Source organism: Myxocyprinus asiaticus, chromosome 34, assembly GCF_019703515.2.
Source record: "Myxocyprinus asiaticus isolate MX2 ecotype Aquarium Trade chromosome 34, UBuf_Myxa_2, whole genome shotgun sequence".
Lineage (NCBI taxonomy): Eukaryota > Metazoa > Chordata > Actinopteri > Cypriniformes > Catostomidae > Myxocyprinus > Myxocyprinus asiaticus.
Window position 1 is genome coordinate 17,365,045 of NC_059377.1, and position 14,573 is coordinate 17,379,617.

Below are 14,573 nucleotides of genomic sequence, written 5' to 3' on the forward strand. Positions count from 1 at the left end.
TTACTTGCTGAGCTTAGATCACATGAATAAGCAGGTGTACAGGTGTTCCTAATAAAGTGCTCAGTGAGTGTATAAGGGAAATTTATCTTTGGTCCTGTGACTAGTCACCATTCCTTTATTTTTCACCTTTTTTTAGTCACCTTATTGCCTTCGCTATAGTTTTTTTAAACATCCTGTGAAGTGACTTTTTATTTGTAGTAATACAGCTGCATGCATAATTATAAAAGATTAAACAAAATGCTGTTTAAAGAAGTTTTTGGTGGAGTTTCATGTATTTCATGCCAGCTGCCCATTTCCTTGGTGAGTGTAAGGAATAGTACAGAACGGACAGATACAAAGTGCACTGGTCACAATCATCCAGTAAGTAGGGCCACTGCACAACCAGTAAATGTCTCTCTCTTTCTCTCTCTCTCTCTCTCTCTCTCAGGGCACCACTTTATTCCTGTGGGTACCATTGATACTAATGAGTGCAGTGGAGGTGGTGTTCTCATGTCGCTTATTTAAACTCTACATCTCTTACCTCGGTCTGCCATGTTGCCTACGAAACAACATCCACAAGATGAAAACAGATTGTTATGTGCTGACCAACTCTCTACCCCCATTTGAAACTCTAAGGAGCTTAATTTTGAATTCTTACAAACTGTTACAAATATTCAGTGCTTTGGCATAGGTGGACTCATGCTCTGAGTTTTCAGTTGTATATCTGACTCCTGTGGTCTTCCTAATAGATTCTTGAGAGAAAACTAACACGTGTTTGACTGACTCGTGGTCCCCCTGTATTAGCGTATGTGTGAGTGAGGGTGTGTTCAATGACTCATACTGCAGTCTTACTGTAAAACAGCATCACTGTGTTCCATTTCAGATGAAAACCAGCTGAGCCCCCTTTCCTCCCCCGCTATGCACCCCCATCCCGTAGTTGTCAAGGAGAAGGAAAGGGGAAGCTGTCCGTTAGAACCCCAGAGTGGCACAAGCCCCCTTTCAGCTCAAGACCACAGAGCTCCACATGCTCTGCCAAGTGCCGCCACCCCCCTTCCTCCTAGTTCAATCAAGGGCATTGGAAATGTCTAGTAACTGGATCTTATTATGAGCCTTGCTGTGGCTTTGGCCTGACTCAGTGCCCTGCAGGACTAAAGGGAATTTTAAACAAGTGTTACTCTTTTGAAGAGAGAGGAATATTACACAGGTGCTTGAACAGGTCACAGCTGACATGTTGTCAACTGGATTCTTATTTTGAATGTTTGCTGTCTTGGGAGAACATTTAATTTGTACGTATTAATACACACTTTAAAAAAAATAAAATAAAATAAAAATAAAAACCTAACCTAAAATATGTGGTAACATCTAAATTAGAGTAACTGGTTTTATATAAGACAAAAGTCTTATTTCATCTGACTAAATCAACCTGATAAATTAGGTTACACCAACACATTAAAAACAAAATTAATTACATTCAAGAAATGTTCCAGGTTCAATTCAAGTTAACTCAATCAACAGCATTTGTGGCATCTGTTAATACATTTTTAAAAAAAAAATGCTGATACAGTAATGGACTTAAAATGGAAGTGAATGGGGCCAGTCCATAAGCATTAAAATACACACTGTTTCAAAAGTATTGCCACAAGACATAAGCATTATAAGTATTAACATGATTTAAGTTTGATAAAGTTAAAAATTAAAAATAAATTTACCTCCGTTATGTTGTTTACCAGATTAGAGTGTTTATGTTGTTATGTCGTCATGACAATGAAGTTGCAATGTTATATATAACTTTACACACATGGTTAGTAAGAGATTTTATTACACTAAAATCAAAATAATAATTATTTTTTGTGGTAATCAACATTATGCCACAAATGCTGTCAATTGAGCTTAATTTATACTGAACCCGGAATATTCCAGAAGAAGAAGAAATAGATTCTTGAGGTAACAATTGCAGATTAACACTTTTTTCAGTGCTGTAAGACTAAGTATTTAAAGACTGAGTGGAAATCTCAGTTTTTACCTTTTGATTTATGTTGTGTTCAGACATATTCACTTATGAAAATGTTTTTGTGTGTGTGTCAGAGGTTTATAGTAACGAAGCACAAATACTTTGTTACTGTACTTAAGCACCATTATTGAATATTTACTCAAGTATAAATATTTCTGTTGACCTTCACTTTTACTTAATTACATTTTGAAGAGAAAATTCATACTTTTACTACATTTCTCCAGTCCTTCGTTACTTTGCGACTGAACACTGCAAAAATAACACAGCTGCAAATGTGAACTATATGCGACTCAGTGATAGTGATGTCCGATTCGTGAAAGAATCGTTAGATTCGAATCTTCTGATCAGTTTGATTTTTTGAATCATTAAATTGGTTTAAAAATTGGTTACTCCATGTGTGGAGGCTCATGCTACTCTCCGTGATCCACAAACAACTTACCATGCACCCCACTGAGAGAGAGAACCACTAATCGCGACCACGAGGAGGTTACTCCATGTGACTCTACCCTCCCTAGCAACCAGGCAAATTTGGTTGCTTATTTACCATGTGTATGAATCAATAATGATCAGGTGCGTTCATGAAGTTTGGTGTTTCTTTCTCCTAACATAGCTTACAATATACAGACAATTTTCTCAAAAACTGTAAAAACTGTGTCTCTGTGGCACTATGCAAATTATTTTGAGCAACCCCTCTAGCCCTGCAGAACAACACTGACTTGACCAATGGCATGAGTTATGGGCGGGATCTGTTTGTTCAGTCATCAACAGACCAGGGGTTATTTTTGGAAGGCCATTTTGAAAACCATGTTTATTTTTGCAGTTCCGTTTGGTGGTTCTAGTGGCTCAGTACTTATACACTTCAGCTTTAGCTTAAAGCCATTTACTTGTAATTTTGATACTTGAGTCATTTAATATAAGCTACTTTAACTTTCCATAAAGGTATTTTTATTTTTACAATTGGGTACTTTATACAACACTGGTGTGTGTGTACAGGAATAAATTATGTGTTAAGTGTTATGCCATTGTGTAAACTAAGACTAAAGCCCATAACATTCTATTAGAATGGACACTGTGATGCAAATGTAACTTTTTAAAATGAATGTTAGAAGTTACTGGCACAATAGTAACAGTGCTAAAAGGTGTTGTGCAAACTTCAGTTGTTCAAAAATCACTTGCAGTCAACATTCTAAACACATAAGTATATTTGTTTTCAACATCAGTAAAAGGGGACAATCATTATGTCCTCACATGAGGTTTTCATGCAACATAAAAGAGGAAAGTTGCCATAGAGGGTGCAGCATCAAATATTGTGTCAGTACAAATATGGAAGCAATATGGATGCCAGCAATGTGATAGCTACACAGAGAGTGGGCATGTATTGACTTAATGAACTAATATTATCAAAGCTCTATCACTTTGTTTATACAAAGCAGGAGCACCTGTTGAATTTAGGTCATTGAATGTCAGTCGTCACATAAACCAAAAAGAAAAATCAAAGCAATGGCGTTTTCTTTACACTTCTTCATTCAAGAGTGGAAATAAGCCCTTTAGTGACCACTTTCACTATCCAAACTCTCTTTTAGATGAAAACAATGAGGCTGTTTATCTAAAGGTGAGACATGATCATAAATCATAGTTTTGTACATTCCTGTCTATGTTGTTGATGGAGCACTTTTGAAAGTACCCCAAGATATTGTGATTTTGAGTACCATATGATGTAGGATAAAGGTATAACTAGTCTGCTGCTTTAAATAGGGGGGTTAAAAAACTTACTGTTGCATACAAACGTATTGAACTACACAAAGTGATACTATAAAGTTAGCACAGATGCACGCATACACCGAAACATGCAAACCTTCACTCTTGCTTACATACAAACAAGCATAACCGCACACACACAGATGAAGCGCTTTAAATTAAATGTGCTACCGGTGTCTTGGATTCAAAACGCGATGGAATGTATCCCCTGATGCAAATATTTTCCGCAATGCACTTGAAAGCCTTGAATTAATAACAACTTACTTGATACAGCATAATACATCGCCAGGTGTGTCACATTTCTGGTTCAACAGTAATAAAATCACCCTTTGTAAAATAACACCATAAAAATGCAACAATAAATAAAGAAAAATATGGAAGCAAACCACATATTTACAAAAACAACAAAAAATAAAATTAACAGAAAAAAAGAACGGGATCCTCAGCCTTCTCTTCGTATAATAAAGATCATGAGCGCCGGAGCAGAAAAATCAATCTGGGTCAATTGAAGGCCAAGTTTTGGATACTGCCTGAAGCTACATAATACTGCTGTAAGATGCAAGTGAGTAAAAAGATGTCTATAATTGCCTTCATTTGTAGTTGTAACATGTTTGTATATGTATTTATACTGTATATACACATAAATATCAGTATAAAAAGTAGATAGGGATCTGCACCCTCACAAAACAAAGCAGGAAAGAAACTAAATCAAGAACTGCACAGATATTAAACACAAGAGGGTTTGGAGAAGGTGGGAGTGCATGTACAATTCATAAACAGGAACATTCTCTTTCAAAATCTCGACCCTTGAACACGATCGGCCACTGATTGCTTTTCTTTTTTTTTTTTTTGGAGTCGAAACTCCACCAGCTTCAGTTTCTGCAGAGACAAGGACAGGTGACACGTAGCAGACACAAGACGTCTTGGCAGGTGTTGTCTTTGTTCTTCATATGTATGCATGTCCTTTCTGGGAAAAACTGAAAGTAAAATTGTTGCACTTTTTTGAAACTCTTCCATTTGGAACACAAAGAAGAATGAGAGACGAGAGCTTTCATGCATTGAGTGCCGGTTGTCTGAGAGACTCAAAACTGCGAGGCACTGCTCGGGTCACACTGCAGTAGTCGCACGATGGAGGGGTCACTTTTGGCACCTTTTATGAACTCTTCCAAAGACAACTTGCCTAGAAAGGGAAGGCGGAAATGGGGGGATTAAGATGGGGGTAAGAACAGGCCGAATGTCCTGATGTTCAGTACAAATAAATCACTCAAACAGCCAGGAATAATTTTACATCTTACCATCATTGTTTAAGTCCATTTGTCTGAAGATCTTGTCTGTTCTCTTCTCTGGTGTGGATTCATCCTCCGGCATTTTCATCACTGATGACACCATCTTATAAATGGCCTGTCAGAGATGAAGAGGGACATGAATAATGAAATAGTTTAAAAAAGAAGAAACTTGCCTACCTTAAAAGTAAGTTCATTCATAAATGAGCATAAATATAGCGTTGTTTACCACCAAACAATTTTTTGTTGGACTTTATACAGAAAAGGAGATTATATGTTCAAGATAATTGTATAATTGGATTTTCACACTTGTGATTGTTAAGCCAGTGTCATTCTAAACCTTGGGTTAACATAATCTTGGGTCACGCTGTTGTATGTTTCAAACCATTTTAATAATTGCTTGTTAAAATGTTGCCATGTAAATCTGATCTGGCTGTTTTAAGTCACCTCAAACAGGCAAAAAATACTACCTGTAATACGGTTTTAACTCCAGTTTATACAACTGTCATCACCGTTTGACATTTTTTACTCTCAGACACTGAAACTAAACAGTGCATAAACATTTCTGCAACTTTAAATAGTGCATGAATATTTAATGTGGTAATTTAGTTTAGTTCATGATTGGTTGTGTTTTCCTAAACAACTCGTTGTCCCATTCTAGCATTATTAGTGGTAGTAACAATTGCATGACACAGTGTCATGTGCTGTCAACATCGCAGTGCCCATGAGGGGGCGACCAGCTCCATGTAAAATTAAAGAGATAGTTCACCGAAAATGAAATATCTCTCATCATTTACTCACTCTCATGCCAACCCAGATGTGTATGACTTTCTTTCTTCAGCAGAACACATTTGAAGAAAGATAGAAAAATATCTTAGCTCAGTAGGTCCTTTAAATGCAAGTGGATGGTGAGCTGACCTTTGAAGGTACAAAAATCACAGACAGTCAGCATAAATGTCATCCATTTGACTCAATTAAATTAAATTAAATTAAATTAAATTAATGTCTTCTAAAGCAAAACGATCACTTTTGGGTGAACTTTCCCTTTAAACAACGTTTATTTCATTATTGCTATGACAGGAGACTTCATCTCATGTGAGTGTACATCATTTTCAACATGTTTCTAAAAAATGCTATTCAGGTCTTTATGTGTAAAACGTCATGGTTACTTGCGTAACCTCCGTCCCCTGATGGAGGGAACGAGAAGTTGTGTTGATGTAGTGACACTAGGGGTCACTCTTGGGAGCCCGAGACACTTCTGGTCTTTGATAAAAGGCCAATGAAAATTGGCGAGTGGTATTTGCATGCCATTCCCCCAGACATACGGGTATAAAAGGAGCTGGCGTGCAACCACTCATTCAGGTTTTATGATGAGGAGCCGAGAGAAGGTCCGGCCATTTCAGCGTGTAGTTCAGTGCTGTGGCAGGAGGGACACAACTTCTCCTTCCCTCCATCAGGGAATGGAGGTTATGCATGTATCCATGACGTTCCCTATCTGTCACTCACTCGACGTTGTGTCGATGTAGTGACACTAGGGGTCCCTATACAAAACGCAGCAACTGGCTGAACTGTGTTACGTGAACTGGCGGCGTGTGACGGGCAGACAACTGTGTGCTTCATAGCCAGTGCACCAGGCCGACACGTAACCTCCCCCAACATAGTTATGAGTGTCAAACGGCCCTTTTTGGGGACAAGTCAACTACCCAAAAGATAGAGACAGGCTAGCCCAGTCGTGGCCTCTTTTCCCCTTCTTTTTTTCCACTCCCTAAAAAAAGGGGGGATTATCCGACTGGGCCGACCAGGTCTAGTCGGGGGGTGTCCCTCCCAAGGGGAGGACACTGCGGGGATATTTAAGTGGGAATATGTCACATGGTCTTGCCGAGCTATGTCGGAAGAATGTCATGTGGGGAAGTCTCATGGTAGGTCCTACCCAACAGGGGAGGAGTTACTACAAACATGTAGACTGTGGCAGAGGGGCCTCTGCCCAAGGAAGATGCAGTTTGCCAACAGGGAAATGAATTAGCGGAAGATATACATCGTATGTGGTTACCTACAGGGAACCGCCACATGCAGAGCACCTACCCCAGAACAGGGCTTTTAGTTAGCACGTGTACTGGGCCAGCAGCGAGTCTCTCTGAAAACTTGACTGCCACGGGGCTCGGAGGAAGTCAACCAGGGAACATAGTTTGTGAACACTACTGGGAGTTAATAGCGCATGTCTTCAGCTCAGGGGAGGTGAAAGGGGCTATGTGCAAGCAATACACCCGGCCGGCTAACCCGGACTTATCTGCTTGTATTGCATGTCACAGGCACGTTTCACTGACAGAGAACGCTTGCAGGTCTCCTACCCTTTTGATGGAAGTGAGCGCAGTCAGGAGGGCAGTCTTTAAGGAGAATGCCTTTAGCTCAGCTGACTGCAAAGGCTCATAGGGGGCTCTCTATAGACCCTGAAGAACTACAGAGAGGTCCCATGAGGGAACGAGGCGTGGTCTGGAGGGGTTCAGCCTCCTGGCACCTCTCAGGAACCTGATGATCAGGTTGTGCTTCCCTAAGCACTTACCGTCCACTGTGTCATGGTGTGCTGCTATAGCGGCTATGTACACCTTCAAGTTGGAAGGGGACAGCCACCCTTCCAACCTCTCCTGCAGGAATGAAAACACCAATCCGACTGCGCATCTCTGGGGGTCTTCCCGTTGGGAAGTGTCTCGTGTCGTGTCTACCACCACGGGTGGTAGACCGCTTAGGTCTTCCACGTCCCGTCCAGGGGCCAGACATGGAGATTCCAGAGGTCTGGTCGCAGGTGCCAGACGGTGCCCCGTCCCTGAGAAAGAAGGTCCTTCCTCAGGAGAATTCGCCAGGGGGGCTATCGTGAGGAGTGTGAGGTCCGAGAAACATGTCTGGGTGGGCCAGTAGGGTTCTACCAGGACGACCTGCTCCTCGTCCTCCCTGACCTTGAACAGAGTCTGTGCAAGTAGGCTCACTGGAGGAAATGCATATTTGCACAGTCCAGGGGGCCAGCTGTGTGCCAGCATGTCTATACCAAGAGGTGCCTCGGTCAGGGCATACCAGAGCGGGCACTGAGCTGACTGTTCATTCACCTCTGCTGGAGTCGCCCGTCATTCACCTCTGCTTGGGTCGCCCATCTCAGGGGTGCTTTGAAGCCTTTCATGGGTTCTTGGCAGCCGGCCGTGAGACGGGTGGAGTCTGCTTCCTGTGGTGGGCTCCACGCCTGGGCTGGGCCGAAGGGGCGGGCTGCAGCGGAACCGGTGAAGTCACCGTAGGGGGACGCCCTTGGCGACGAGCAGGCGGGGTGCGGGGTCTTGAGCCACGCCGGGGCAGGATATGCCGGATATTCTCCGTCTGCTGCTTCACCGTCGAGAACTGCTGGGCAAACTCCTCGACAGTGTCGCCGAATAGGCCAACCTGGGAGATAGGGGCAGCAAGGAACCGTGCCTTGTCAGCCTCACCCATCTCAACCAGGTTGAGCCAAAGTTGGCGCTCCTGGACCACTAAGTTGGACATCGCCCTTCGTCGCCTGGAGAGCGAGGTCAGTTGCCGAGCGCTGTTCCTGAATCAAATCTGGGGCGGAACTACCCTCGTGCAGTTCTTTTAGCGCCTTGGCTTGGTGGACCTGCAGGAGAGCCATGGCGTGCAGGGCAGAGGCGGCTTGTCCAGCAGCACTGTAGGCTTTGACCGTCAGGGACAACGTGAACCTACAGGCCTTGGACGGGAGCTTTGGGCGTCCGTGCCAGGTGACGGCGCTCTACGGGCATAGGTGCACCGCGAGTGCCTTGTCCACTGGGGGAATCGCTGAATAGCCCCTGGCCACCCCGCTGTCGAGGGTAGTGAGGGTGGGGGAGCTGAAAAATCGGAACCGGGCAGTAAAAGGTGCCTCCCACGATTTTGTCAGCTCCTCGTGCACTTCCAGGAAGAAAGGTGCTGGAGCGGGGCGTGGCTGCTTTGAGCAGCGCCGCAAGCCCAGGAACCAATCATCGAGCCGCAAGGGTTCGGGGGAGGGCAGAGGGTTCCACTCTAGCCTGACGCTCGCGGCCGCCCGGGAAAGCATGTCCATCATTTTCACATCAGCCTGTGACTGGGCAATCATCCCTGAAGGGGAAGCCCAGCTGAGGCTTCTGCGTCTGACTGGACAAGCCCGCTCTCCGATGCGGCGCTTGAGAGCTCATCAGCTTCGCGGGCTCCGAACAAGAGGTCGAACTCGCTGTGAGATGAGCCGGCGGACTCATCCGGAAGCCCGATCGGGGCAGACAAGCGTGCTGGGGAATGGGAGGTCCGTGGGGGGATACCTGGCAGGGGTGGTCCCACTGGGGTCCCCAATTCGCCCCCAGTGCTAGCCACACTGGCCTCATACCCGTAGGTAGAAGGACAGAGGCGGGTAGCCGCTGGGGCCCGCAACATTGCCGTGTCATGTTCTCGCAGTGAGTACATGAACCATCCACGAACGCTGTCTCCGCATGGGTCACGCCCAGACACAAAAGACAGCGATCGTGACCGTCTGAAATTGAGAGGTAACGACCGCAACCAGGAATAACACACAAACGGAAAGGCATCTTTAAAAAGATATACTTTTAAATAGATATAAAATATACTCTTTTAGGAAAATATACTCTCCTTTTTCTGCCGAAGCACCCAGGGGCGTTCTCTGCAGTGCACCAGTGCAGAGGAGGGAGAAGCCACTGAAATGTGCTGCCAGATCCAGCAGAGGTGAATGAACAGTCAGCTCAGTAAACATCGACCATTCGGCCCCGAAGAGAAAATCTGAATGAGTGCCGCCAGCTCCTTTTATACCCGTATGACTGGGGGAGTGGCATGCAAATACCACTCGCCAATTTTCATTGGCCTTTTATCAAGTGAGTGACAGATAGGGAACTTTTTTAATAAGCAAAAACTTAATGCATCTTTAAGCACAATTACTTATTTCACACAAAAATAGCAAATTAGGCTTTGCGCCACTTTATTCATAGACCTTCTATGTATTTTTGCGAATACACCCACAGTTTGCATGCATACACTCACAGCCACACCCAGTTGTGTGTTGCCCAGGCACAAAATTTGGTTTAGCATTGGCTACGAGAATAGAGCACTGTTAGCATTGTAAAAGGAAAATTTTCCAATAATGTTGCACTTCCATGAAACATAAAGGAGATGTTAGGCAGAATGTTGGCCTCAGTCACCATTCAATTTCCTTTCATCCTTTTTCCATACAATGAAAGTGAATGATGACTGAGGCTGTCCCACGGAAGAAAGAAAGTGACAGAGGTTTTGAATAACATGAAGGTCAGTAAATGATGACAGAATTTTCATTTTTGGTGAACTACTCTTTTAAGAGTGTTGTAATTGAGAGTCTTTATTTATTTTGCCATTATTATGAATATGTGGTTTTTCATTTGGCATTTTTATGACTTTTTCAGTAGGAAGATTTCCTTGAGTATGTGAAATCCTGCTTCTCCAATAAAAAATAAAAAAACTTGATTAAAAAAAGATTATGTAATCAATTATGTAATGTTTTTGAGGGATATTCATATTCACAGTTGGGCAGAATTCTGATGCCATACTCTCGGCTTAGCCCTGCACCTTTTAAAAGCAGCCATCATGCTAAAATATGCAACACGCTGCAATTTCTGAGTGCCAGCTAACTCGATGTGCTGTAACCTCCATGAGTTTGTGGATAATCCTGCCATTCTGCAAACACAGGGATAAACCCTGGTTAAATTTAACACTTTAATCCAAGAGGTAAGAGAGCCGAGGCGGGTGCTATGACCCTCCCCCGTCCCCACAATCTTCCCCACAGGTTTCGCAATTCGAGGGCATTGCAAACAATGAAGCATGCCAAGCCTGGCTGAGGGACACTGGTATCGACCAAGCATGCTAACCACATGCTAATAGCTTCCCTGGTCCCACAGCACAGGCTGAAATGGGAGCAATCATTTGGGAGAGCTCTCTAATGTAATTCTAGATTTCTCCATCAGGAGTCAGGCTTTTCATGCCTGTGTTTTCTGCCTTTTATGAAGCCTAGTATGGGCACTTCATGAAGGTAACTGCTGGTTCAAAATTCATAGGGACAATCTTTGTCTTTTGTAATAAATAATGCAGATTTTGGACCAGTCTTAAGTGTTCTAAAAACACATACAAAAAAAAAAAAAAAGCTAAAACTCTGAGGCACATTCACAGAAAGGCTGAATCAAAATGAGGATGCCACTTTGTGAGTAACAAAACAAAATTACTTTTGTTTCTTATGTTTAGTTTAGTATTTTTTTTTATCATGGATGAGGTCCATTTTTTATTTAATTTGTTAGCTATCAAGCACTTTTCTAGCTTAATACAATTAGCATTTAGCATTTTTATCCTCTGCATTTCAAATGAAAATATCATATCCTGTTATTTTTTATCATAATCATCAAATACAGCAGTAAGAAAAACTGTTGCTGTTGCTAGGGTTTTATGGAAGGTTACAAGGATTGGTAGTATTGATAGGTAGGGTTTTTCCAACTTTTCCCTATGCAAATACGGGACCCCTTGAGCATCAAACCCTTGTACGCTTCAATACAGGATGAGGTTTCACCTCGAGCATTTCAATACGGGACGCATTTTGGTGGTAGTGGTGGTGGAGGGGGTGTCCCCCTTGAGCATCTAACTGCTAAAATACAGGAGAATAGGTGTATTTCGGGCAAAAAATGGTACAGCCCAGCTAAAACGGGACAGTTGGCAATCCTGTTGCTTTAAGATAGTCTCTAGATGTTTACATTTATGTCTATGGTATTTTAAAAAACAAATGTTTTGCTCACAATGTGAAAATCTCTGATCGCTTAGAACAGTAATAGCACTCCCCTTTATAATAAGCCACTCATTTGAGGTATCATTTAAGTCGATAGCACAAACAGTGTGGGATGAGTTACATGCTGAAGTATACTTAGAGTTAGGGGTTGCAATATACATCTGGCTTATGCTAACAGGACAAACAGAAGTGTCCCAGAATGCCCTCTGACCTGCACAATCTCTAGCATTTCGTCACGGCTGATGTAACCGTTGCCATCCAAGTCGTACATGCTGAATGCCCACTTCAGCTTCTGCTCCAATTTCCCCCGTGATGTCACACTCAGAGCAATAATGAACTCCCGGAAATCAATAGTCCCGTCGTTGTTGGTGTCAAACGTACGGAAGACGTGCTCAGCGAACTTAGAGGCATCACCATATGGGAAGAAGTTGGCATAGATCTTCTTAAACTCCTCAACGTTCAAATGTCCACTGGGGCAGTCTTTCAGGAACCCCTGTTAAGGGTGAAAAACATATTAGAGCAATTAGTGCATTGTTTAATACAGTGGTTCTTCATTGGGGGGTTGCAGGTCTGTTCTGGGGGAAAAACAATGCTAAATGCAAATAATACAAATCAATTAAGCATGTAATTGTGCACTAATAGGACTGCAAAATAAATAGAAATATCAACATTTAAACGGGAGGAGGAAACACTTCCATATTTATTATTTTTTGACACAAATTCATCTGTCACTTGGTAATACATGTCATACTAATGCAATATTTGTTCCAGTGTTTGCTCCATGTGTTAGGCTGATAAATCACACTTATGCTGCTGATGCATTTACAGTTCAAAATTGTTTTTTGTTTTTTTTTATTCAGCCTATGTAATTTCACATATTTGCACAATGCAGTTCATGGTAGTATTTTTAAAAATCATATTTGATTTTAAGGACTTTTTGTTTCTTTTGTACGATAAACAATTCCGGTTCCGTGCTGGGCCTTGATGCCCAAGGTAAAATTTGGGTCCTGCGCCTTTTTATTATAATATGACATCTCATGTCAGATACAGGCATTCAGTGACCTTAGCAAATATGAGCCAGATCTGACATTCTACAATCCCAAACCACAAAACTCATAAATGATTTCTCATGAAGATGATGTAATTTCCAGGAAAAGCCCTTCCTCTGAAGCCATTAACATCAACCGAGATGTTTGTGGGTTTCATTCCAAGTCAGAAGGTCTGTGATCTGCTCTTTTTCAGCCTCAGGCCAGCGGGACTAATGGTTGCTTAAATTTCAATATATGGGGCCTATCCATTCTTGTAGAAGAGTATTTTCTGCCGCTATACACGTGTCTCCTCTGGGGCAACCAAGCCTGGGATACATATATTACTGTAAGTAATTTCCCATGACCATCTCTTCTAGAAACATACACTAAGTGCTATATTTGACCTTTTGGTAGGGGGGTGGCTGCTTTTATGTTCAAATATGCCTATAGTCTATGGATAAATCACATGATGGAAAGCCTAGATATATGGTTTTTCTTTAATAACGGGCACTTTTGTGTCCCAGAGTCCCATTGATTTTTATTAAAATGGTAAACCTTTACAATAAGGTTGTATTTGTTAACATAAGTTAACACATTTTATGTCATGAACTAACAATTGACAATCCATTTAAACATTTATTAATCTTGATTGATGTTAGTTTATAAATATACTATTGTTCATTGTTAGTTCATGTTAGTTCATAATGCATTAACTAATGTTAACATATACAAATTTTAATGTAAATGTGTTAGTAGTATATGCAGAAAGTAACTTTAATTCAAGATTAATTAATGCTGTAACCAACCAATTTGCCTCTAATAATTTTTTTTAAACTTATTATAGTGATAAACTATAACTAGTTTTTATTAGATAAATATGTAAAAAGATTGTTTTTATTGTGCATCATTTCCATTCAAGATGTTATTTTAAATTATCCAAGAATAATGAAAATATTTAATTGTGTGCATTTAGGGTACAAAGCCTTTTAAAGGCAAATGAGTCTGCCATTTTATTCCAAAATGTTTAAAAAGCAAAATATGCTTACCTTCTTTCTTAAGTTAGAAAATAAGAAAAATATAGTAGTTACAGTATGAAGAATTGTATTCTTAAGAATGTTTTGTGAACCCAGCCGATTATTAGTTGTCAAATTCAGTAAACTAGTGAGAGTGTAAAAAGTGTGTTTTAAATAAGTTATTTTCTTAAAGTTCACCACAAGTGGCCATAGTTGAAGAAACACCCATATCCTTATCTGAAGTTGCCATTTCTGCCACTACAGACATGTGCTCATAGTAAAAATCCAAATATTTTTGCATATGCTATGCTATGAAAAATTGTGCCTACCTTGTACCATTCTTGCAACTCATGATCAGTGAACTCTGTGTTCTCCCTCAGGTCCTGTAGCATCTCTGGCCTGAGCTTGCTGTTCTGTTTCCCCATGTTTCCCTGTGTGCACAGTGACAACACCGAGTCCTCTGGTCAGACCTGTCATCAAAAAAGAATAGAGCCAATGAAGAGAGACGTGAATGTATAATAGGCATCTAGCAGTAGGTTTCCTGTTCACGTGGAAAGAAGCAGTTTTAGCTATGAGGCCATGGTCAAGATTCAGCACCAGATTACAAGTAATTAGAAGGCATCATGACATCATGGACATAGAATTTAAACTAATTAAAAACCACAAGCTTCTTCCAAATCATAACAACTTGTGTTCAGGGAAGGCTCA

General features: G+C 41.6%; 2 protein-coding genes across 4 annotated transcripts in view; one reads left to right on the forward strand and one right to left on the reverse strand.

Annotated features, from left to right (window-relative positions):
- The window catches only part of LOC127425738 (ataxin-1-like), a 391,578-nt gene that overhangs the window by 368,896 nt on the left and 8,109 nt on the right, over positions 1-14,573 (forward strand). The window lies entirely within an intron of this gene.
- The window catches only part of LOC127425749 (hippocalcin-like protein 1), a 58,149-nt gene continuing 46,488 nt past the window's right edge, over positions 2,913-14,573 (reverse strand). For all 3 annotated transcript variants that reach the window (XM_051672013.1, XM_051672012.1, XM_051672015.1), the window contains 4 exons: positions 14,195-14,335; positions 12,036-12,317; positions 5,044-5,149; positions 2,913-4,928 (listed from right to left, as the gene is read on the reverse strand). In XM_051672013.1, the coding sequence (XP_051527973.1) occupies positions 4,831-4,928; positions 5,044-5,149; positions 12,036-12,317; positions 14,195-14,290 (582 nt within the window). In that variant the 5' untranslated portion in view covers positions 14,291-14,335 and the 3' untranslated portion in view covers positions 2,913-4,830. The remainder of the gene's footprint in view (positions 4,929-5,043; positions 5,150-12,035; positions 12,318-14,194; positions 14,336-14,573) is intronic.